At 38.1% G+C, this 24443-nt stretch overlaps 1 protein-coding gene across 14 annotated transcripts in view; it reads left to right on the forward strand.

Annotated features, from left to right (window-relative positions):
• DLC1 (DLC1 Rho GTPase activating protein) overlaps positions 1–24443 on the forward strand; it is a 514332-nt gene that overhangs the window by 325782 nt on the left and 164107 nt on the right. For 2 of the 14 annotated variants that reach the window (XM_057303356.1, XM_026508475.4), the window contains exon 1: positions 204–16934. The exons of 11 other annotated variants lie outside the window; for them this stretch is intronic. In XM_057303356.1, the coding sequence (XP_057159339.1) occupies positions 16796–16934 (139 nt within the window). In that variant the 5' untranslated portion in view covers positions 204–16795. One more of the 14 variants, XM_057303354.1, reaches the window with a different exon arrangement.

Consider the following 24443-nt stretch of genomic DNA (forward strand, 5'->3'; position numbering starts at 1 on the left):
GAGGAAGAAGAGCAAGGGAATACCTCACACCGTTTTTGTGATTCTCTAGAATTAGCCTCATTTGTATTTCTTGATGTGTCTACGTAAGTGATATAGATAGTAAAAAATACAAATATCTGATCAACTCTATGGAATTATATTTTAGAAATACATCAAGTAGATAGTGCTTTGATTTTTATTTTAATGGTTTTAATATTGGTTTTAAACTTCTAATTTAAGAGTCTTATTTTGTTTGTCTCAAATAATAGAGGTTAATATCATAGAACATGTAGAAATACATATTTATATCATAGCACTCATTGATATCCTATTTAATATAATTAAGAAGAGATCTTTACTGTTAAATATCATCTCACCAAATCCCCCCTAAGCCTTAAATACATTATATGGCATTGATGTTTGGATTTTCTCTTCTCGTCCATCTTTTCTATTCTTATCTGTCTTTATACATTCTCATGGAAATTTCACCCAACTGAAGCTATGTCTCCACAATCTCCAGCCCCAAGCCTATCAGCCAAGCCACCCTCCTCATGTTCACCTGCTCCTGAGACTCCATCACAGAAATACTCACACTCCATGTCCTGCAGTGTTTTTGCTAATACTGTTACCTTTTCCAGAAACTTCCTTTCATACTGTTTCCAAATTTCTGTATTTACCTCCCCTTTGAAGACTTCCATGACCTCCTCTGCTCTGAAATAAGCCCTTTTCCCCAGAACTCTCAAATACTAGACTCGAAGTTCTCATGAGATGTTTATTCCTTCATGTTCTTCATTATGATTACTAAAACTCATTCTCCTTATTACATCTTAAAATCCATGTCCAGATTATCTTTAAATGTCCTGCACCAACAGGACACTCACTTTTTTTTTTTTTTTTTGCTTGAAAGAAAAACAGCATTTGTAATTTGAAAATAAAGGCATACCAGGGCACCTGAGTGGCTCAGTTGGTTAAGCCTCTGACTCTTGGTTTTGGCTCAGGTCGTGATCTCGGAGTCCTGGGATCAAGTCCCTCATCAAGCTCCACATTCTGCACGGAGCCTGCTTGAGATCACCCTCTCCCTCTCCCCCTCCCCCCACTAACTCTCTCTCTCTCTCTCTCTCTCTCTCTCTAAAATAAATAAATAAGTCTTTAAAAAAAAAGAAAATCATACCTTTTTAATGCAAAGTTTGTTAAAATATGTCTCATAATTTTCTAGAATGCTTCTTTAAGAATTCAAATTCCTAGATACCTCCAGGCCTGCTGACTCAGAATCTCATAGGCTCAAGAATCTCAAAGGTAATACACTCCCCAGAGAGTTCTTGTCCACAATAAAGTTGAGGCATCACTGGTTAATGTCAATGAAAGTTTCCCATTTATTCTTCCTCCATATGCATCCAATCTTAATATGTACTTCGAAGTTTGTACTGCATAACAAAATCCTAAAGCTTAAGACAAATGACTGTGACAATGACTAGTGAAAGTTTATATTGTATTATAAATATAACCAAAAATATCTCCGAATGTCTATTTTTACCAAATAGTGTACTGGACTTATAAAACTATTTAAGACACTATCCTCAAAGAGCTTACAGTCAAAATGAGAGAAAAGATACATGTGAAAAGTTTATTGAATAAGCAAAGTAATGGAAGATGCCATCTTATGTCATATATTCACATATTTGCCACTAGTCACCCTAATCATTATCCAATCAACTAAAGATAACAACATGTTAAAGTAGTAAGCATAATCAGAAGTCCTACCGAGAGCAATTGGGCAGAAGAATAAGTGGGGGGAGGGGTAATAAAAGGCATCCAAGTTGGAAAGGAAAAAGTAAAAATGTCACTATTTTCGGATGCCATGATGTTATAAATAGAAAACCCTAAAGACTCCATTAGAAAACTGTTAGAACTAATAAATGAATTCAATAAAGTTGCAGGATACAAAATTAATAAAAATTTGTTGCATTTCTATATACTAATAATGAACTATCAGAGAGAGAAATTAAGAAAACAATCCCATTTGCAATTGCATCAAAAAGGATAAAATACCTAGGAATAAATTTAACCAAGGAGGTGAAAGACCTATATATTGAAAACTACAAGACATTGATGAAAGAAATTGAAAAAGACACAAATAAATAAAAAGATTTCATGTGTTCATGGATTGGAAGAATTAATATTGTTAAAACGTCTATTCCAGCCAAAGCAACATGCAGATTTAATGCATTTCCTGTCAAAATTCCAATGGCATTTTTCATAGAAATAGAACAAATAGTCCCAAAATTTATATGGAATCATAAAAAAAATCCCAAATAGCCAAAGCAATCTTAAGAAGAACAAAGCTAGAGGCTTCACCCTCCCTGATTTTAACTATATTATGAAGCTATAGTGATTAAAATAGTGTGGTACCAATATAAAAACAGAAAAATAGAATAGAATAGAGAGCCCAGAAATAAACCTATGTATATATGGTCAATAAATTTGCAACGAATGAGCCAAGAATATACAATGGGGAAAGGATGGTCCCTTCAAAAAATGGTGTTGGGAAAACTGGACAGCCACATGCAAAAGAATGAAACTGGACTATTTTCTTACACCATACACAAAAATTAACTTAAAATGGATTAAAGACTTGAATATAAGACTTGAAGCCATAAAATTCCTAGGAGAAAACATAAGCAGTAAACTCCTTCATGTAAGTCTTGGTGATGATTTTTTTAATCTGACAACAAAAGCAAAAATAAGTAAGCAGGACTATATCAAGCTAAAAAGTTTCTGCACAGCAAAGGAAACCGTCAACAGAACAAAAAGACAACCTACTGAATGGGATAAAATATTTGCAAATCATATACTGATAAGGAGCTAATAACCAGCATATATAAAGAACTCATAACACCTCAATAAAAAAACAAATAAATAAATAAATAAACAAACAACTCAATTAAAATATGAGTAGAGAATCTGAATAGACATTTTTTTAACCAAAAAAAGACATGCATATGACCAACAGGTACATAAAAAGATGCTCTACTTCATTAATCATCAAGGAAATGAAAATCAAAACCACAACGAGATATTACTTCATACCTGTTAGAATGGCTATTATCACAAAGTAGAAATAACAAGTGTTGGCAAGGATGTGGAGAAAAGGGAACCTTGTATGCATTGTTGGTCGGAATGTAAATTGGTGCAGCCACTATGGAAAACAGGTTCCTCAAAAAATTAAAAATAGAACCACCATATGATTGCGTAAGTCTGCTTTAGGATATTTATCTTAAAAATGAAAATACTAATTTAAAAAGATATATAGCCAAGATATGGAAATGGCCTGTCAATGGATGAATTACGTATGTGTGTATGTATTTGTGTGTGTGTGTGTGTGTGTGTATACACACACTACTTAGCCATAAAAAAGAAAGAAATCTTACCATTTGTGACAACATGGATGGACCTCGATGACATTATACTGAGTGAAGTAAGTCAGACAAAGAAAGACAAATCCTGTATAATGTCTCTATACATGGAATATTGTATATTTAAATTTTTCTACAGCTCTATACTTCCTCCTCCTCTTCTAGGGCTAAACTTCCGCTTGGAACAGCCCAGCAAATATTATCAAGAACCCATATAATAGAATTCTGATCTCTATGAGACTGTGAGAAAGAAATAAACCACCATCCAGTGGTGACTCTGGACAGTCAGATGGCAAAAGTACTGAATGCCTTAGGGAAAAGGGCGAGATCTCAGGTGTGAAGATGTTCAGGGAGGGACGTGGGGGAATGACACAACAAACATTACCTAATTTTCAAAATTTTATAATACTAGAAACAGCCCAAGTGACCCTGAAAAATCAGTACCACATATTGATGAAAACTAATATAAATGTTTTAATTCTTCAGTAAGACTACAATCCTCAGCTTGCCCTTAATGGAATGTATTTTCCTTGCTCCAGGTTAACCCCAGTCCAGCCAAATGTCAGCCCATCCAACTCTCTTCGATCCCCTCTTTCTCTCGCGCTCCCTCCGTCCTCCACTAGAAAGCTGCAGGCCAGTGGTAAAGGCAACAAGGACTGGGAATAAGTGGTGTTGATGTGTGCTGCTCTTCCTGCTCCTCCTGTTGTCTAGGGATTTCCTTGAGCTAGACCTTGAGAACACATCCCTTCAGAATGCTTCCAGCCTGCTGAGCAAGATAATTCGTAACAGTTAAGTGGCGAGATACTGAAGACACCATAGACATTGAGCTGAGAGAGTTCACTTAGCTGGAGTGGTCCAGAGAGTATATGGAGGAAAGGAAAGCCTTGAAAAACTGGAAAGGGAGATCAGCGACAATTCTAAGCATGGAAGACTGTTGGCAACGTTAGAACAGTGGGAATACACAAGGCACAGTGATGCAATTTAGTAGCCCGGCCAGCTGGAGCATGGAGTTTGTGTTTGGAAGAAGAGAAAACTGGAAAAATGGGATGGGTCCAGACTCATCAGGCCTTGGAGAGTGATTGTAACTTTAACTAAGAATAGTAAATTTTATTAAATTAATCAGTGATACTATCCCAGCTGCAAAGACTGAGACATCCTTATTCTAAACTCTATAGTCAGTAGGAAAGGAAAAAGAGGCAGAAACAGTCTTTGTATTTCTTTAGAGGGGGGAGGGGCGAGGGGGAGGGAGAGAGACACCACCAAGCAGGTTCCATACATAGTGCAGAGCCAAGGTGGGGCTAGATCTCACAATCCTGAGATCATGACCTGAGCCGAAATCAGGAGTCAGATGCTTAACCACCTGAGCTACCCAGGCACCCCCAGTTTTTTTAGATGATGTACTACAATACCAGAAACCCATTAGATAATAACTATAATCACTATTTATAAGGACTTTTGATATGTATGTATTACAGGGGATTTAGCAAATGAGGTTGGAAAAGAAAGTCAAAAGCTTTTGAGTTGTGCTTTTGCTTTTGGTGATATTTTTAAAAATTGAATTCTTCTTTATTGTAATTCAACCTTTGCTCATGATAATAAATAATAAGTGATACCATTAAATAAGGAAGAGATATATGAATTTAGAGAACTAATGAAAATACCTTCTTCTAAAGATCTCCACTTTTCAGATTTTAGAGCAAATCATCCTCCCAAGAAATGCTAACCATTTCCCAAAAACAAGTTAGATAAAGAGGTTTACTTTATAGAAATCATGTTTTACACTTAAATGACAAATTTGCCTGCTCTGTTTCCTGCCACCATCCATCCTTTGTTTTTCTTTGACTATTTCAGTTTGCAGTGTTCTTGCATCACTGGTGATCTACAGTCTTGGTACCAGGTGTGAACCATGCATTCTGCATGAAACTGCAAAAGCAAAAATGCTTCCATTTCCTTTACACATTTTTTTTCCAATTTCCAATTTGAGATGTTAAGAATGCTTACCATGTTGCTCTTCCGTGTAAATAACAAATAGTAAGAAATGTGCGAATACCAACAATTGTTTCATTCAGAGGCTGATTAAATGCTTCACAGAAAAGTGGTGTTTTTTTTTGTTTTTTTTTTTGTTTTTTTAAAGAGTTTATTTATTTATTTGACAGAGATAGAGACAGCCAGCGAGAGAGGGAACACAAGCAGGGGGAGTGGGAGAGGAAGAAGCAGGCCCATAGTGGAGGAGCCTGATGTGGGGCTCGATCCCAGAACACCGGGATCACGCCCTGAGCCGAAGGCAGACGCTTTAACCGCTGTGCCACCCAGGCGCCCCTACAGAAAAGTGTTTTTACCTTTTCTCTCCATCTAGACACATGGGAGCTAAAGTACCACCCATTGAAACACTCGAGTAATTATTGTCTGTAGATATTTTATACATACATATAGAGCAAGTTTTCCTCGACTGTTTATGATGACCCCTTTTTCCCCCCACTCTCCTGGAGACACATACCATTTTAAAATATAATGAAAATAGAGTACTAGAAAATAAAATTGGGGGGGAAACTTAAAACATAGAAGCCAGTGTTTTATCATTAGATTCAACAGACATAAAATTACTCTGTCCAACTACTGTTAGAAGTTTCTAAATGCTTCCTTTAGATTTCTGTGCTCATCTCTGACCAGACTCTGACCAGCCATTGGCCTCCACACCGAAAAGTCTCAAAGACCAAAAGCCCAAGACAATAGTGGGTGTGAGGGAAAATTAGGGTCAGAACCTCCTCCCCCCCCCCCATCCTGCCCGAGTTACCAATCCAAGATTAGGGAATCAGTGCAGGTGCCACGTTTCTTAAGTCTGTTAATGAGGGTCTTCCCTCATTAACATTAAGTAAGTAAGTAAGTAAGTAAAAAAACAAGAAAAAGGAATTTGTCCAAAGGAAGCACTTGCTAACAGTCTCCACTGCCCTTCGTCATCTGCTTTTTTCTTCAGTAAGGAGTATGCTCAATATTCTCCGCAAATTCCTTTTCTTCAGGTGAAGTATGCAAACTGCCACTTCCTGTACAGCATAATTTATGCAAAGGAGTTCCATCTCCCTTAATTCTACTATTTTTCCTTTTCTCAGAGCTTTTCTTTTTTACTTTCTTCTCCTGACTTGTATTTATTTAGCTTTTTTATGCCAGTCAGAAGAGTAAGAGTTTCATGGTTTTTTTCCTATTTTTTCTTGCTTAAAATAATTGAGAAGAGATTTTTGGCTTCCTGTTTATCAGGAAGAGACTGTGAAAATTATATGTTCTTTTTCTGCTAATGTTAGCAAAATACCTGTTTACCTAAATAATCATATTTTTAAGATTCCATTAGGTGCCCCGGAAAGGAATATGTATCCACACAAATAACATATCCTAATAGAATAGTAGAATCCAATAGTAATGTCCTTATTGAGTTGAAATCTTTTTATTGTTTTGGTTAATAACATGCCAATACTAATAACATCACATGAAATTATACTAATAATTATTCAACATAGAATGAGTCTTTCATGATCCCATTAAAATAAATTTTCTTATTAATAATATCTAAAGTGCCTTATTATAAAACTCTCTCATACAATTTGACCCAGTAACAGCACTGGGATATTATTTCCATATATACATTCCATACACACTCCAAGCCAGTAATCACACTCTAAGCAGCAGATCCCTCCCCACCTCTCTGTGAAGACTTACATCTGATTTTCAAAGATTCAGAGTTTTAATGATTTGCTTTTATCCCAAAATTTTCAGTGATATCAGAATTTGAACCCTTAGATTTTATTTCCCAATTCTGTTACCTCTTTAAATTCTGTAAAATGCTTTCTCATAAAATCCATTAATTTTTTTTTCAATTGAGTTGTTTCTATTTTGCTTTTTTTTTCAATTTGTAGAAGTGCTTTAGTATAGATATTAACACTCTATTGGTTATTTATGTTGAAAATATTTCCATTTATCATTTTACTTTTTTTTATCACCCTGAAAATAACCCTCATGTACCTTATAGTGAATCTCACCCCACCCTCACCCTCGCCCTCATTCCCAGCCTCTGGCAAGCACCAAGCTAGTCTCTATCACTGTAGTTGTGTCTTTTATAGAATTATCTGTAAATGGAAGAAGGTGCTGCCATTATTATCATACAAGTGTTTGTACAAACATATGTTTATCATTTCTTTTGAGTAATACCTGAGTGGATTTAGTTGGTAAGGGTATGTTTAACTTTTATAAGACTTTCAAACTTTCAAATTGGTTAAACCATTTTACATTCCCACCAGCAATATAAAAGAATTCCAGTTGTCCCACATCCTACCCAACACTTGATATGGTTAGTCTTTTTAATTTCAGTGTGTAGTGGTAACTCAGTGTGATTTTAATTTGCGTTTCCCTAATGACTCATGAGATTAAATATCTTCATGTACTTATTAGCTATTCATATACCTTCTTTTACAAAGTGTCCTTTCAAAATTTTTGCCCATTTTTTATAATCTGGTTATTTGTCTTTTTGTTAAATTAAATTGTAGGGCTCTTTATATATTCTAGATATATGTTTTGTAAATATTTTCTCCCAGCCAATGGCTTGACTTTTTCTTTCCTTTGCAGTATTTTTAAGAGGACAAAAGGATTTTTTGTTCCAATTTATCCTTTTTTTTATTGGATCCTAAGAAAGCTTTGCCTAACTTAAGGCCACAAAATTTCCTGTACAAGTCTTATAGTTTTACCTTTAAATTATTACTATGGTTCATGGTCCATTTAGACTTAATTTTGTTTAATGTGTAAGATAGGGGTTGAGGTTCATTTTTTTTCCATATGGCATCCAATTGTCCTAGCACCATTTGTTGTTCCCCATTGATTTACCTTGACATCTTTATCAAAAATCAACTGAACAGGTTGTATGGACCTATTTCCAAAATCTTTATTCTGTCCCATTGGTCTATATGCCTATCCTTAAATCAGTATCATACTATTTTGACTACTGTAGATTTATAAGTCTTGAAGTCAGGAAATGTAAATCCTCCAACATTACACCTCTTTTTCAAAAAAATTTTGGTTCATTTAGGTCCTTTGTATTTCCATATAAATTTTAGAATTAGCTTGTCAGTTAAAGAAAGAAAAGAACTTCTAGAATTTTGATTGGTATTGATTTTATAGATTAGTATGAAGAGAATTGATATCCTAATAGTACTGAGTATTCAAATCCATGAACATGATATATGTCTCTATTTAGATATTTAATTTCTCTTAGTAATATTTTATAAAGCATTCAGTGTATAAGTTTGGGTACGCATATTTGTTAAATCTATCTCTGAGTATTTCATATTTTTTATCATGTTATAAATGAGACTTACTAATTGTTTATTGCTAGTAATGGAAATATAATTGATTTTTGTATATTAACCTTCAATTGTGTTAAATTCACTTTTTTTGAAAGATTTTATTTATTTGTCAGAGAGAGAGAAAGAGAGAGATCAGACAAGCAGGGGGAGCCATAGGCAGAGGGAGAAGCAGGCTCCCCACTGAGAAAGGAGCTCAATGCAGGATTCCTGACCTGAGCCGAAGACAGATGCTTAACTGACTGAGCCACCCAGGTGTCCCTTAAAGTCACTTTATATTTCTAGTTAATCTGACTAGAGATTAATCAATTTCATTGATCTTTCCAAAGAACCATCTTTTAATTTCTATTGTTTATTTTCAATTTAAATTATGTCTGCTCTTATCGTTATTATTTTCTTTCTTCTGCTGGCAGGTCCAGAGCAGCCATTATTCTAAGGCCAGTTTAGTCCCCCTACTAAGACATGACCCTTCTAGGGATTCTATCCAAGGCCCCACATTACATGAGGTCTCATCATGCTGACTGGTGGAAACAGAAATTAATCCCAGCCCCGTGTGAGCTCCAGGATGTTATCTGCCTATTGACTTCCAATATTTTTTCCTCAAGTTTGGGAAAGTTCCTTCTACATCTGTGCAGATCAGTGTTCAGTCAAAGACTTGGAGAGACTCCTCTGCAAATCTGCAGAGCTCACAACTTTGCTCTCTTTTCTTTAGTGGTCGGACTTAGAAATTCTAGCTGCCTCAGTCTCCATAACCTCTGATGTCTGTCACCTCAAGATTCTCAGGTTATGTTTGGTTTTCCTCTCTCTACTCTGTGGCCAGAAAATACCCCTAGGCAGTAAGCTGGAGCCATGGTGGAGCGCATCTTTTTTTTTTTTTAACTCTCTTTCAGAAATCACAGTCCTGCATTACCTATTGTGCAATTTCTGAAAAACATTGTTTTGTATTTTGTGCGTGTGGCGGGGGTGGTGGTATATCATCAGGATCCCTTCATGGAAAAAAGCTAAGGCAACCTGTAAAATAACTATGAAAACATTCAAACCTATTGGTACTGGCAGTGTTTGGGGGGTCCTATTAATAAATAACATTTATTATTAATATGGTTGAAAAGGTATAATCAATAGGTTATATTAACATAGAAAAATATTTGTGTTCCTGTTTGGTCTGACTTCAGAATTATCCCTGAATGCATATGCTCGAGTATACCGTTCAGTCATTATCCCAAATTGCTTTTGATTTTATTATTAGTATAGCATGTTATTAGAGGCTATTGATAATTGTTAAGATCCAAAAGATAATCAACATCTGGCCTTCTTCATAGAAACTGTGGCAGTGAGTTTACATGAAAGTAAAACAAAGCATTTGAATATTTATTTTTGTTTCTCGGATGGAAGTCTTTTATTCAGAATCAGCAAGAAGTTGATTTTTTTGGTTCCAATGTCAACATAAAGATATATATAAAGCTAGCATGAATTGAAATAAATACAATTTAAAAGCAATTCAAATAGTCATAATATATGCTAAATCTTAGTAAGCAGAGAAATTACATCACTGTAATTCTATGCCATAATGTTGGACTACTTTAATTCATAATATTCTGGAATTTTATGCTGTGAAGAATAAACAATAGGAGAGTAAAATGACAAAAGGAAGAATAAAAGGAATAAAAGAAAATGAAGAATAAGAGCAAGGGAATTTTCTTGCTAAATTTCCTCCTAAAGTTTTAGCTATGGCTAAAATTTATTTTACCAGTAGATATTCTATGCTTTGCTAAGGCAGTATAAATTATAGACGTATTATTTCCTTAGCACTAGTATTGGTGATGCATCCTTGTTGATTTTTCTATAGAATTAAAAATATTTTAAACTTTTGAAATCATGACACAGAAAAGAAAATCTGAAACCATTACATTAAAAAAATTCTGGGAGCATCACGACTTCCTGTTCCCATTCTCTAGTACTTTTTCCTGTCTTTCTGCCAAAATTACTAATATAGAAATCTAGAGTGAACTAATCAACAAAAAATGGAAAGGAAATAATTGAGAGAGGAGTAAACTAAAACAAACAAGTGAACAACTCCAAAGAAACATATTCAAAGCAACTTGAAAATAGCTTAAGAAAAGTATAAAAATGGCCAATTAATTTACTACTATGTTAGATTCTGTGGAGCTACTTTTTAGAAGAGGAATGAGACCACCTACCCCAGTAGAGTTGTTTAACCTTTTTGTTTTAACCTTTTTGTAGTCCTACCCCACTACAGTAGGACAGGTCCCATCCTATGGGATTCTGTATGCTTTACTTCCATCTTGCCTTCTGTACCAGAATCAGGGATCTAGTCAATCCCCCTTTTAGCAATTGAGAAAATGCTGAACTAAGATCACAAAGCTGTCAAGGGGCAGGGCTGAGGTAAGGTCTGTCTCTGCCTTAGTCGATTTGGGCTGCTTTAACAGAATGCCATAAAGTGGGTGACTTGTAAACAACAGAAGTTTTTTTCTCACAGTCTAGAGGCTGTGAAGTTGATCAAGGTGCCGGCAGATTTGGTGTCCGGTGAGGACCTACTTCCTGGTTCAAAGGCACCATTTTTTGCTGAGCCCTCACATGAAGAAGGGGCAAGGAGTACCCCAGGTTCTCTTTTATAGGGCACTAATCCCATTCACAATGGCTTGACTCTCATGACCTAATCACTTCCCAAAGGCCCCAACTTCTAATACCATCACATTGGGGATTAGGTTTCAACGTATGAATTTGGAGGAGAACACAAACATTCAGCATAAAGCAGTTTCCTTTCTCAAAGACAAAGTGACTTTTCTCAGCGCAGGTGAAGAACTGTGTTTCAGAAAGCAGTTAGTAATGATATTCAGTAGTTAAAAAGGAAAGAAGGTGGGGGCTCCTGGGTGGCACAGCGGTTAAGGTTAAGCATCTGGCTTCGGCTCAGGGCGTGATCCCGGCGTTATGGGATCGAGCCCCACATCAGGCTCCTCCGCTATGAGCCTGCTTCTTCCTCTCCCACTCCCCCTGCTTGTGTTCCCTCTCTCGCTGGCTGTCTCTATCTCTGTCAAATAAATAAATAGAATCTTTAAAAAAAAAAAAAAAAAGGAAAGAAGGTATTATTTTGTCAGGAAGAAAAGAACATTTTTCTTTCCTCATATTCACTTCTTGTTTTATTACACCCTTATACATTTATTCAACAATATTCCCCCCACAAGTTGATTTTACTCTGAAAGTGTGATTTTGGATATATCAGGACTTGTAGAGAAATAGTCTGTGGACATCTTTGATCACTAACTCCCACTAGTTATAGAGCATAGAACCTCAAAATATACATTTATTTAAAATTTTATCCATAAATCACTGTACTTGTGTGCTCTATTAGAAAAATAGAAAAACTCAAAAGATTCAAAGATTTTCTTCTTGCCTTCCAAGGAGACTCTTGTCTGCCCTCAGGTTGGAGATCACCAACCTGAAGAAAATTCTCCTTTTGGTCTATTTATTGGTCTATCAAGCATCAATAGATACCTAATTGATAGTGTAAACAACCTTGCCTTGAACACTTCGGTTGAAAATATTTAACAATTTATCGCAGAGGAGATTCTCAACCAAAACTGAATGTAATCCTTAGGGTTCCAACTGTAGGAGCAGATAAAATTGCCACTTGTCATGCCAAATAAACAAAATTCAAAATGAAAACAGAGATTGGCAGCATGTAACCTATATTCTAGGTGTTCTTCATTGGAGAAAACAGAAACCATTTATATAGTCCTCAGAGTTACAGAAGCCTCATACTACGAATTTTGTCGTGGGCTTTCGGAGACGTAGATGCAGAACGGAGAAGTCCTTTTGTGGAGCTACAGCCCTGTGCAGACCTGTTATGCCACATAGCCACTGTCATTCACTTAACCTGTTGTCCTGTTGCAGGGGCTAGGTCTCTCACAGGGCTTAACCAAATAGGGTTTTAATGATTTCCTTCCTGCTCCAAAGACCCACATCTAAGCATGGCATTGACTTTTCATTTCATTTCCCATCATTAGTCATATTATTTTGAAAGAATCTGCTAGCACTTTGGTTAATTCTAATGTTCTAATTACTCCAAAGGAGGCTTAAATGAGTTGCATCAGCAAATAATAGTGGCCATAAGACAAAAGTGGATTTATCCTATACAAGCTTGGAAAAGAACGTGTCCCTAACATTAGATCAAAGCGTATGGGACCTAGAAACATTATAAAATTTAAAAATTTTTTGAAGTAAGAAGACAAAAATTATAAATTAGACAAAATTAGAAAAAAAAATCTATAATACATTACCAAAATGGAATGGTTTTCTTAGATGGTAAATATTAGGGACGTACTTGAACAAGAGTCTCTGGCTTAATATACAAACAAGAGTCCCCCAGGTCAGAGAGCAGCTCCACCAATGGCTGAAACTAGCCCTGTATCACAAGAAAAAGGAACTGAAAAGCAATCAAAGCATAATGTCGCCATCTTCATTTGTCTTATAATTCCCAGCAGAATCTTGAAAAAAATCAATAAACTTCTCATATTCCCACTTTCCCCATCTGCCAAGCTGAGATAACATTAATTATGGTATACTATCCTCACCTCTCAGTCAGAAGAGACTTGGATTATTTGAAATTTGTGGAAATAAAACTTGAGGAATTATTCTATAAATGGTGAATTTTGAAAAGCACATCTTCTAATTTCTTCTAATGGCCAATAAATACAGCCAGAAAGCAAAAAATTAAAAAAAATGTAAAATTGGCAGTGTATCAGTTTTTACACCATACCCATGATACGTGGCTGAGACTCATTTACAAGGAGTTGAAATATCTTTACAATGAAATTTGAATTTAATGAGTTTTTAGAAATGAGGGTCAGCCTCATTTAATTGTTGGCAGCCCTACTTTGGAATATGATAAAATCAATAATTAAAGCTCACCTTGTTTGAAAACATAGCTGTGCTCCCCTTCTCCAATAGTCTGTCAATAAAAGTTACATTTAGGCTGGTCAGTTTCCTTTAAAAAATACACACACGTGCACACACACACACACACACACACACACCCCTCTTAGGTTAGGTCTATGGACTGTTCCACCAAATGGAGCCTATGCTTAGAATAAGTAGGCTTTTTAAATACCTGCTGAGATGAGCTACAGTGAAGTACTAGGAGTATTGTCTTTGAAAGAGCGTGTCACAGAAGAGAAGCAGGGTATTTTAGAACACTGGAGATCAGACCAGACCTGAGTGTCCTAGCATTAAGCAATATGTGTTGACTAGGCCTTTGTTCTCTTGACTCACTGCCCTTCAATTTTCATAGCTGGGATCATCTAAAACCCCTCTGAGACTCAGGCTTCTTCCACACCATGGGCCCAGTGGTAATTTTATTTGGCTAAGATTAAAGAGTTTGGGCCTGTAGCTTAGTATCAACTGAGCCTAGATAAACCCTAATGGGTCATTATCATCACTGTCATTAATTTATGAGCAATCGAGTTGATTGGGAGGCTAATGAGCTTTGAATGCAGACAGCTCTGGGTATGAATCATAGGTCTGGCATTTACTCTCTTACCTTTCTCAAATCTCTTCTCTCTGCCCTGCAGCTTCCTCATCTCTAAAGAGGAGATAATAATACCCATAGGGGTCTATATACGTGGGTCTATCTATCTGCAGTGCTAGAAGAGTTTTTGGTATGTCAGAGGTACTCAATAAATGCTGTTTCCTGTTCTGTGTTTAGGTATAGAAAAACTTCATGCCATTTGAGTCACTTTGCATGACTCATACAATCAGCTGTTGATACTCGTGCTGGGAATGGTCGTAGGTTGTAAATCTAGACTGGAAATTTAGGTGAGGTCAGTGCTTAAGAGGAGTTAGGAATCCAAGCTACCTGTTCCTTCTTTGTGCTACCATAACACCTGGTACATGCTTTCTTTCTTTTTTTTTTTTTTTAAAGATTTATTTATTTATTTATTTATTTGACAGAGATAGAGACAGCCAGCGAGAGAGGGAACACAAGCAGGGGGAGTGGGAGAGGAAGAAGCAGGCTCATAGCGGAGGAGCCTGATGTGGGGCTCGATCCCATAACGCCGGGATCACGCCCTGAACCAAAGGCAGACGCTTAACAACTGAGCCACCCAGGCCCCTGGTACATGCTTTCATCATATAATTTATGACACTATTTTGAAACGATTTGTGGTCAGTGGGCTTTCTGCTCAAAGACAGAGTCGATATCTTACTCATCCTCATCTTCCCCATGCCTAGCAGAGTGGGGCTCACTACTTACACTATGGTTACTTCACACTGTTCCTCTACAAACACACCTGCCCTGTTCAACCTGACCAGAAATGAGTCAGCCTGTTTCAAGGTGCCCAGACCTCTTTGAATGAGAAACATATATGTACACACACACATACACACACACACAGACTTCCAGTATTTTGTTTTAAAATGGAGCCATGTATTAGGCAATCAAATATTTTGAGATTTTTTTTAATGGAGAATTTTCCCTCAGGATTGGCTCCCACGGGGCGCAGAGGTCCGCATACCTCAGCAGTTAGTACTTGTTATCTCCTGATCTATGCCCAGCCCAATGATAAGGCAAAGAAGACAATATCGAGATGCACATTCTCAGTTGGAGAGACTCATGAGCTTTAACAGTTTGGGGACAATATGAGTGAAGACATGTGGGTTACTAATAAGCAATGCACAAGTGTTAGTTATAACTCATGAGCACAAGTTCCTATTTTAATTATCATCCTTTGTATAATTGAGTTGTCAAAGTTGATGAGAAAGCAGTTGCATGCTGTAGAAATTTGGGGACTTAGGAGATCAGTGTGGGGTGACAAGGATTTCATGTATAAAAATAATTATGATAATAATTAGTATTCACATGGTACCTTGCAATTTACGAGGTTATGAACTGGCCCTGAGATACTATCGTGATGCCAATAGTAAGCCTCCATGCCAAACCTTGAAAGTTAAAAGATGGCATTTAAGGGAGAGTGAGAGAGGAGAGGATTAATACTGCATTAAAAAGCAGAAAATCAGCCAAATTCATTGGCAAGGAAATAGATTTATTCGGCATTTTAGAAACTCAAAAAACAGATCTTGTAAAAGAAGCATTTGGGCCATATTTTGATTGCATGGTGCTTGGCAGTTTTTTTACTCTTTGGGAGAGAGTTTTTGATGTGCAGTTATAATGATGAAGTTTGCTTAACTTGGAACTAAAAGATTCTCAAAACCAGGGGACATTTGAACCTTATTTAGAGGCAAAACCTAGAATTATTTGATTAAACCACTTAAAGTAAGTAGAAGTGTAGTTAGAAGGGAGATATGAGGAGGTCATTAGTGTTTCCTTTAAAACTCAGGTATCCATTTCCCAGAGAAAATCCAGACTGATCTGTGGGATGCTCACTACAGCCAGCCATATGTAGCTTCCTTCCCTCACCCACAGCTGAAGGTTGAACTTTCTCTGTCATGAACCATGGCATCTAAAACCAGGAGTTAATAAAACACAAATGAGTTCATCAAATGCAAATGTGAATGAGAATTTACCTTGAAAGTCGAAGAGAACCCTACCTGCCACCCCTCGTCTCCCTCCCTTCCTCCCTCCCTTTTTTGCCTCCCGCTCTGCCTTTCCTTCAAAGGTGCAAGGTTAACCTGGCTTGCCAGGGAAGGAGACAAGTTATTAAATAGACGAACGGCCGAGCTTGTACCAAGTCAAGTTATTGGATTACACAGGAAGCTAGAATCATCTAGATAGCCAAGAAGGCAGCCCGAGCGCTGCGCGAGTGTGTCGCTGGCTCATTTGTAAGCCTTTCCAGATGTGGCAGCCGCGCGCGCTTGGCGGCCGTCCAGGAGGCCGCCTGCAGTCGGCGCTTCCCGGGCCGCAGTGCGAGCCGCAATGCCGGGATCCTGAGGGCGCAGGGCTCGCTCGCGGCTCGCCCCCGGGCCCGGCGCGCACGCAGCCCGGCCGCCCGGCAGAGCGACAGCCGGCAGCCGGCGAAGGACAGCGGCGGCAGGAGGAGGCCAGCATGGTCGCGGCGCCGGGGCTGCGCTGAAGTCCCTTGCGCGTGGATGGGGGACCCCGAGGCCCACGTGATGGCTGGGCCCCTGAGAGCCCCTCTCCGGAGGTCCTTTAGCGATCACATCCGAGACTCCACGGCTAGAGCCCTGGATGTTATTTGGAAAAACACAAGAGACAGAAGGCTGGCAGGTGAGGGGCGAGAGGGGGAGGGAGGGATGACCGGTATTAAAAGGAAAACAATTCAGTGCACAGACGCAGATATTAACTCGGATAATTAATGATCTCATCGGCTGGATAAAGTTCATCACTGTCATGGCAGTGCTTTCCATCTCCTTCCTCTAGTAGTTAAAGGTTTCTGGGATTTTTTTTTTCCCCTCTAATGCCCCTCTGGGTTCTGGTCTGATTATTTCTAGATAAGGTTTTATGAGAGGTGTGTGGTTTTTTTTAACCCTGAAAAGAAAAGCAAGGTCCTTTTGAGTCAGGAAATGGGTGGTGATGAGCAGCCTGGGGCAGAAGCATCCAGGTCTGTTGTGCTGGTGGGGTCCGCGGTGGGGCTGCTCTGGCCCCAGGGGGCCTGATCTCTGCTGGAGAGGGGGCTGGAAGGGCTGCGTGTCAGTGGAGTAATCGCTGCCCAGTGAAAGCCTGCTGGTATTTCCTCTGGCTGCCTGGAGCTGCTCCGAGTTCCAAGAGGGTGTCAGGTATGCTAGAGGCAGGCGTTTGAAATATAATAAAACATAAATACAGTGGTGCAATTCAGACTCACTAGGGCTCATGTGACAGCAACCAAATGGCAGGGGGTGTTTTAAGGGGTACACTAAAGAAACAACTTCTGCCTGATCCTGGTATTAAGAATATAAATTGATATAAAGTAGTATCTCGTGATGAAATAATCTCTCTGAATTCAAGAAAAGTATCCTAGTCCTGTTTCATGGCTTCTTCTTGTTTGCTCTGTGAGTCTCTGTATTTATGTCATCGATGTGAATGGGTCAGAGATGATATTTTCTTAACCTATTTGGTTAATCCAGTTGCTTTTCATAGTCTGTGTGGAGTTCTGAATTGTTAAAAATATTACAAGTGGCCTCCACGTGTGAAGGCTCTCTGTGCTGTGTGTTCTTGATAAAAGGTCCTTCGAATTTCACGTAATAGTCCCGACATGACTGAAGCGGGAGAGTTTTAAGGGTTGTGATTGTGATTAACAGATTATGAAGATAACATGCTAGGTATAGCCCCTCGTAGGCTATAAGCTTGTCCTAAATGCTCATGAAAATCATTCTCTTTGTTAAACTAAACAATATTGCCCAGTACAGGGCAGGGTAAACAATGTCAAGTCTAATCATAAAGTAGGGGAGAGAGAGCACAATATTTTAAATTTAGCCATTTTATTATGGCTTTTGAATAAATATGATACCTTAAAGAAATCCAACATTCTAACAAGTTTTTTTTAAGCTGTATTCTCTAGTGATAACAGTTTGCAATTGGCCACAGAAAGTTTAAGAAATAAGATATAGGAATATAAAATCCACAACTATAATTGGTTGGCCTTTAAAAAAAAAAAAAGTAGATCTTCCATTGTTGTCTTATTTGACAAATGCATTGTCACAAATGGAGAGGTTCCACAAATAATGTCTCATTAAAGACAACACAAAAATATCTTGTGGTTTGGTATTTTAACATGAGAGTAGACTAAGTGAAACATTCCTGCTTCCCAGGATTCCCCTTATATTTTCATAAATGATGAGTTTTTGACAGCTGTTAACCTCCTAGAATAAGGATATTATCCCTGGAAAGTTGCTGTCTCTGCCTTGTCATTTGTACACACACACACACACACACACACACAATGTATATGGGGTAAAAAATGTAGCATCGAATGAAAAACACTTAAAGAAAAATAGTTACTTTTTATATGTGATGAAAGTCAAACATTTCCACAATTCTAATAGCAAATAGGATTTTACCTGCTCCATGTCCACTGAAGAAAGAAATTCTTTATACTGCCCAGTTTTTCTAAGATGAGTATGACCTATTAGGTAATTCACACAGTAGAGAATCCAGGTACTAAATTTGAAAGAATTTTGGCTACCACAACTGACTCATGACTGGGGACTTGGACCCTTTTCATGCCTCCCCTGTGCTTGGCACACAGCTCAGAGCTCAATCACTGTTTGTCAGAAGAAGACCAATTTGGTGCACATCCAGATCTCAAGAGCACTTACTTTTCTCCTTCTCCTCAAACTTCTCTGCACCCCACCTTCCTCCGGACCAAAGGCTAAATAATAGCTGTGAGTTATCCACAAAAAGTCACTTCTCTAAACACCAGATATAGTCTTTAATGTATATCATACCACTCCACCCTCTGTTGCAGAGTGGAGAGTAGTACCAAGTCCAAATCTCCTGCTTCACTTCATGTTGTGAAATTAATGAAGTGACAGGTAAACAAGTATTTTGAAGCCTCTGTGGAAAATACTTCTTCTTTTTTTTTTTAATAATATTTTATTTATTTATTTGACAGAAAGGGAGACAGCCAGCAAGAGAAGGAACACAAGCAGGGGGAGTGGGAGAGGAAGAAGCAGGCTCCCAGCGGAGCAGGGAGCCCAGCGTGGGGCTTGATCCCAGGACCCTGGAATCAGGCCCTGACCGAAGGCAGACGCTTAATAACTGAGCCACCCAGGTGCCCCAGGAAAATACTTTTTTAATACTACCTGAAGTGTTAATTTCATGATGAGCATTACTTTGATGACTTTCATCAAGTCTCTCAAACACTAATCTGAGATTTCAGTTTCTTCCAGAGGTTTAACGTGTTTGGCCATGGGACAAAGTTTTAAGTTTCCTTGTTTGGTATTTTCTCTCTGAATCAATTTCTCTCTCTCTCTCTCTCTCTGTGTGCATGTATGTGTGTGTGTGTCTCCCTCTGTGTCACCCACACAAATACACAAGCTCTGCATAACAGTTCCTAGTTACTCTACCCCAAATGATGTCATGTGTGAAAACCATCATTTACATTACTTTACCTTAAAATCTCTTATATATAAAACAGGGATTCTGCCTGTTATTTTTAAGGATCCCTGTCCTTGTGTAAACAAAATACAGAATCGCTGCTAAGAAAAGACCTTCAACTTGTAAGGAGTGATGGAACCGACCGGCTTAATTGTATCCTCCTTTACACGGAATTGCCTTTTTCTGCCCAACCACAACCCACAGGATTTCTCTTACTCCTTTTCTCTCACTGAACATTATTCCCAAACCCACAGGTACACAGTCTCTTTCTTAAAAGCAAAAGATGCGGGCTCCTGAGTGGCTCAGTTGGTTAAGGGTCTGACTCTTGGTTTTGGCTCAGGTCATGATCTCAAGGTCCTGGGATCAAGCCCTGTGTTGCACTCTGTGCTCAGCAGGGAGTCTGCTTGAGATTCTCTCTCTCCCTCTCCCTGTGCTCCTCCTCCCACCAAAATAAAAATAAAATCTTTTATAAAAATAAAAATAAATAAAAGCAGAGGATGGCATCTAGTTTTCAAGGAATTACAACATTGAGGGTAACAGTGGGTGATGGGTAAGGTAGACAGCCCTTCTCTGGACAAACTGTGTATCCATCGTCAACCTCTTCCGTGCCCCTCACAGCTTCTCTGCTGCCTCCTCCCTCCCTTTGGGTACACAGACTTCTTGGCTTCAGGATATATTTCATTCCCGAAAACCTGTTGCCCTTTAATCCTCTCAAGTAGGGCTTCTTAGCCTTTTTTTCTGCTAATGGATCTTTTTAGCATTCTGGGGAAGCCTGCAGATCACTTCTCAAAAAAAATATTTTTTGCTGTATAAATAAAATACATAGAATTATGAAGGAAATCAATTATAGTGCCATATAGTTATCAAGGTATTCCCAACACAAAATTGTGGTATAGTAACAGAAAATGAATGAATTGTATAATAGACTATGATGTTTAAAATATAGGGAGGTAAATATCAATTAAATATTTTGTAAGGATACCAGTGTGCAGAGTGCTGTTGCTAGCTAGGAAAAGATCATTGAACTGTACAGTACTCTTTGATTCATCTCCTTGTCACCAACCATTATAGATAGAATACTGGGGAGCAACATCCATATCTAGGTCAGCAATGTGCAGACTTTCAGCTTGACTGTTTGGTGGCTGAATGGGGCCAGCAACGATGTCACATGAACATCTGTGAATGTTGATTGTACAAAACCACAATCGTGTGATCTGGAGCAGGTTTGTTAACTCCCCAAACTGTGGAATAGGAATGAGTATAAATGATATTTTGTGATATCTGCATCGACTCTAATAAGCTATGGCAAAGTCTGGTTTCTACCGGTGACAAAGTCACAGGGACAGCTAATAAATACCATTGTGTGTGAGGCAGGGGGAGGTGGCAGTTTGTGGACATTCATAATTGGAAGAAATGCTAAATTCCAGTTAGAGTTTTGTGACAATAAAAAGTGAAATTTGTCCTCATCCAAGTTCATAGACACTCTGAATTCCATCGGTAGACCCTAGATTAAGAATCCCTGCTTTATCTATACTTTGCCTTCTGAGTACTTCCAGTCAGTCATTCTCATAGACTGAGATCTGGGCTCTCATATATGAAAGGTCTGGAATTCGTTGATGTATGTTCAGCAAAGCTCTGCAAGCAAGTGTGGACTGATGTACCAGTTAGACCACCTCTAAGGAAAAATAAAAGACACTGACATTCGGACTAGAAAGAGATGGAGAGGCTAAAAGAAAGGCAAAACCCTGACTACACACATGTACAGTAGCTTTCATCAGTTTGCAAAGTGGAATGGATTAAATAAACCAGGAAGAAATTAAATATGAGCCTTTATTTAATGGCATCTCATAAGGTAAGCACAGCTTATATAGTGTAAAACCCACTGATTGTTTAAAAAGTACTCAATCTATTCTATTAGAGAAACATGACCTATAATGGGAAAAAATGTAAAAGCCTCAGCCTGTTGTGGGACATGTATCCCTACTTCCATAGCTAAACATTTTAAAGAAGAAAGAAAACTGAATTGTCTAGGAAGAAGGCAGGAAAATTTAGACAAATCTCAGTCCAACTCAGATTCAATGCACATAGAATAAATTCAAGTATCTACATTAGGTTGGATCCCCTGGGGGTATTCTGTTGAGTGTTTGGTATCTTCTGTCTTTTGTGAAACAGAGTTTTACTATTTCTGCTGACCAGGTCTGTAATTCACTAGCAAAACGAATGTTTGACATGCTCTGTAGTACTTTGGCTCTCAATTCAATGGGGCATCAGGAATTCTGGCCCACTTCCCATGATGAGAAACCACAAACACTGACTCCGGTGAACTGTCTTCTGCTCATTGGTTCACAGTGAAAAGCAAGTAAGGGCATATATAATGCCTTTTAACCAAGAATGATATATGCGTCAAAATATGCAGACTCCTCCAGTAAACAAAGGCTTCCCTGGATGGATGCAATACTATGTAACATTTGAAAGGGTCTGAGGGACAACCACTAATGGTGCTTCATGAGACCCTATCACATTTCTGGAGGGTAGATGTAGCACGTATCTGTTGTATTACATATTACGCTTTCAATAAAAGAGGAGCATGTTGATGTCGAGGTCAGCTTTGATGAGAGAGAATGTAGCGTATTGGCTAAGAGAGCTGCCTGTGACATCAGACTTGCAGGTTTGAATCCTGGCTCTTGCACTGGAGAGCTTTGGGCAAGTCATTCTTTCTTACCAATATAAAGAGGCTGATCATAGTACTTATGTCATAAAATTGTTTCAAAGGTTGATTGAGCTAGTGTGTAGAGTACTTAGAAGAGTCAGTGGCACATAGTAAAGTACTTCATCAGTTTCGTGGTTATAACCCCTCTTCTCTTTATGCATGCCCTACATCCGTAGAAGCTTCACCCTGCTAGCATGACACCACTATAATTTGTCTAAGCCTTTTGGGAAAAATAGTTCAACCAGTCCAAAAATAGAAAATAAAAGGTAAAATATCAGTGCCAAATGGAATTTATTTCTGTACCTCTGGAAGAAAAAAACAAAGAAAAATCAGATGACTTCTGTGCAGACCTTGTTGAATTCCAGAACGCAATGACTCATGAGAATAGCTGTTTTTGCACATTGGTGAAGAAATCAGACCTTGCATATGACTTTGTCAAGCTACATATACAATATCTGAAAGTCTCCCCAAGCAAGTTGGAACCTGCTTTGAAAATTGCTATATAGATGGAGCCAAACATGGAAAAGAGCACCGGCACCAGCAGGCTGCGGTTTCAAGCACGTGGCGCAGCTCTGGTATGGGAAAAAGTATGCTAAATGTCAAGGCTGCCGCTTGAAAGGGAAATTTGGCCACCTCCCTTTCTGGAGCAAAACCTCTGCAACTTTCTTCATTTAAAATAGTATGTATAAGCTGTCTGTGTATTTTGCCAAAGGTCCTTATAATTACAATAACAAAATGTGTCCGAAGTTAAAGGCGTGGTAGAAGAGATAGTTTAATTAGTCACAGGTATGCTAAGGATCTGAAGCTATATCTTGAAGCCAAAACTTGATTTAAAGGAACTGCAAGTTCTCTATTCCAGAGGAATTAATTAAGGTACAGATTGAAGTTAAACTTGTTTTTGTATATGTTTTCCAATTTCTGATTATAGTCCCTTGCTTTTAATAATAATCTATCATTTTTTATTGAAGTATAGCTGACACACATTGTTACTTTAGTTTCAGGTGTACAATATAGTGATTCAGCAACTCTGTGCGATGCTGTGCTCAGCACAAGCGTAGTTCCCATCTGTCACCATACAGTGCTGTTACAGCACCTCTGACTCTATTCCCTATGCTGTACCTTTTCTCCCCGTTACTTACTTATTGCGTAACTGGAAGCCTGTACCTCCCACTCCCCTTCACCCATTCTGCCGATTGCCCTGTCCCCACCCCTCTGGCAGCCATTAGATTGTTTTCTGTATTTATGGGTCTATTTCCATCTTTTATTTGTTTATTCATTTGTTTTGTTTTTTAGATTACACATATAAAAGAAATCATATGGTATTTGTCTTTCTCTGACTTATTTCACTTAGCATAATACCATCTAGGTCCATCCATACTGTCTCAAATGGCAAGATCTTATCCTTTTCTATGGCTAAGTAATATTTCCATATATATATATATATATATATATATATGCCACATTTTCTTTATCCATTTATGTATGGATGGACACTTGGGTTGCTTCCATATCTTGGCTATTGTAAATAATGCTGCAGTAAACCTAGGGGTGCGTATGTCTTTTCAAATTAGTGTTTTTCATTTTCTTTGGGTAAATACCCTGTTGTGGAATTACTGGATCATATGGTATTTCTATTTTTAATTTTTTGAGGAAGCTCCATACTGTTTTCTATAATGACTGCACCAATTTACATTCCCACCAACAATGCATGAAGGTTCCCTTTTCTCCACATTCTCACCAACACTAATTTTTTCTTGCCTTTTTGATTCTAGCCACTTTAACAGGTATGAGGTGATATCTCATTGTGGTTTTGATTTTCATTTCCCTGGTGATTAGTGATGTTGAGCATCTTTTCATGTACCTGTTGGCCATCTGTGTGTCTTCTGTAATCTGTCATTCTTGAAGAAAGAGGATATACTGTCCAGAAGGTTCATGCTGGAATTGTTTATGTACGATAATGATGACGAATTTACACTTCTTCTGTGTGCCTT

The sequence above is a fragment of the Ursus arctos genome, unplaced genomic scaffold (genome assembly GCF_023065955.2).
Source record: "Ursus arctos isolate Adak ecotype North America unplaced genomic scaffold, UrsArc2.0 scaffold_27, whole genome shotgun sequence".
NCBI classification, from domain to species: domain Eukaryota; kingdom Metazoa; phylum Chordata; class Mammalia; order Carnivora; family Ursidae; genus Ursus; species Ursus arctos.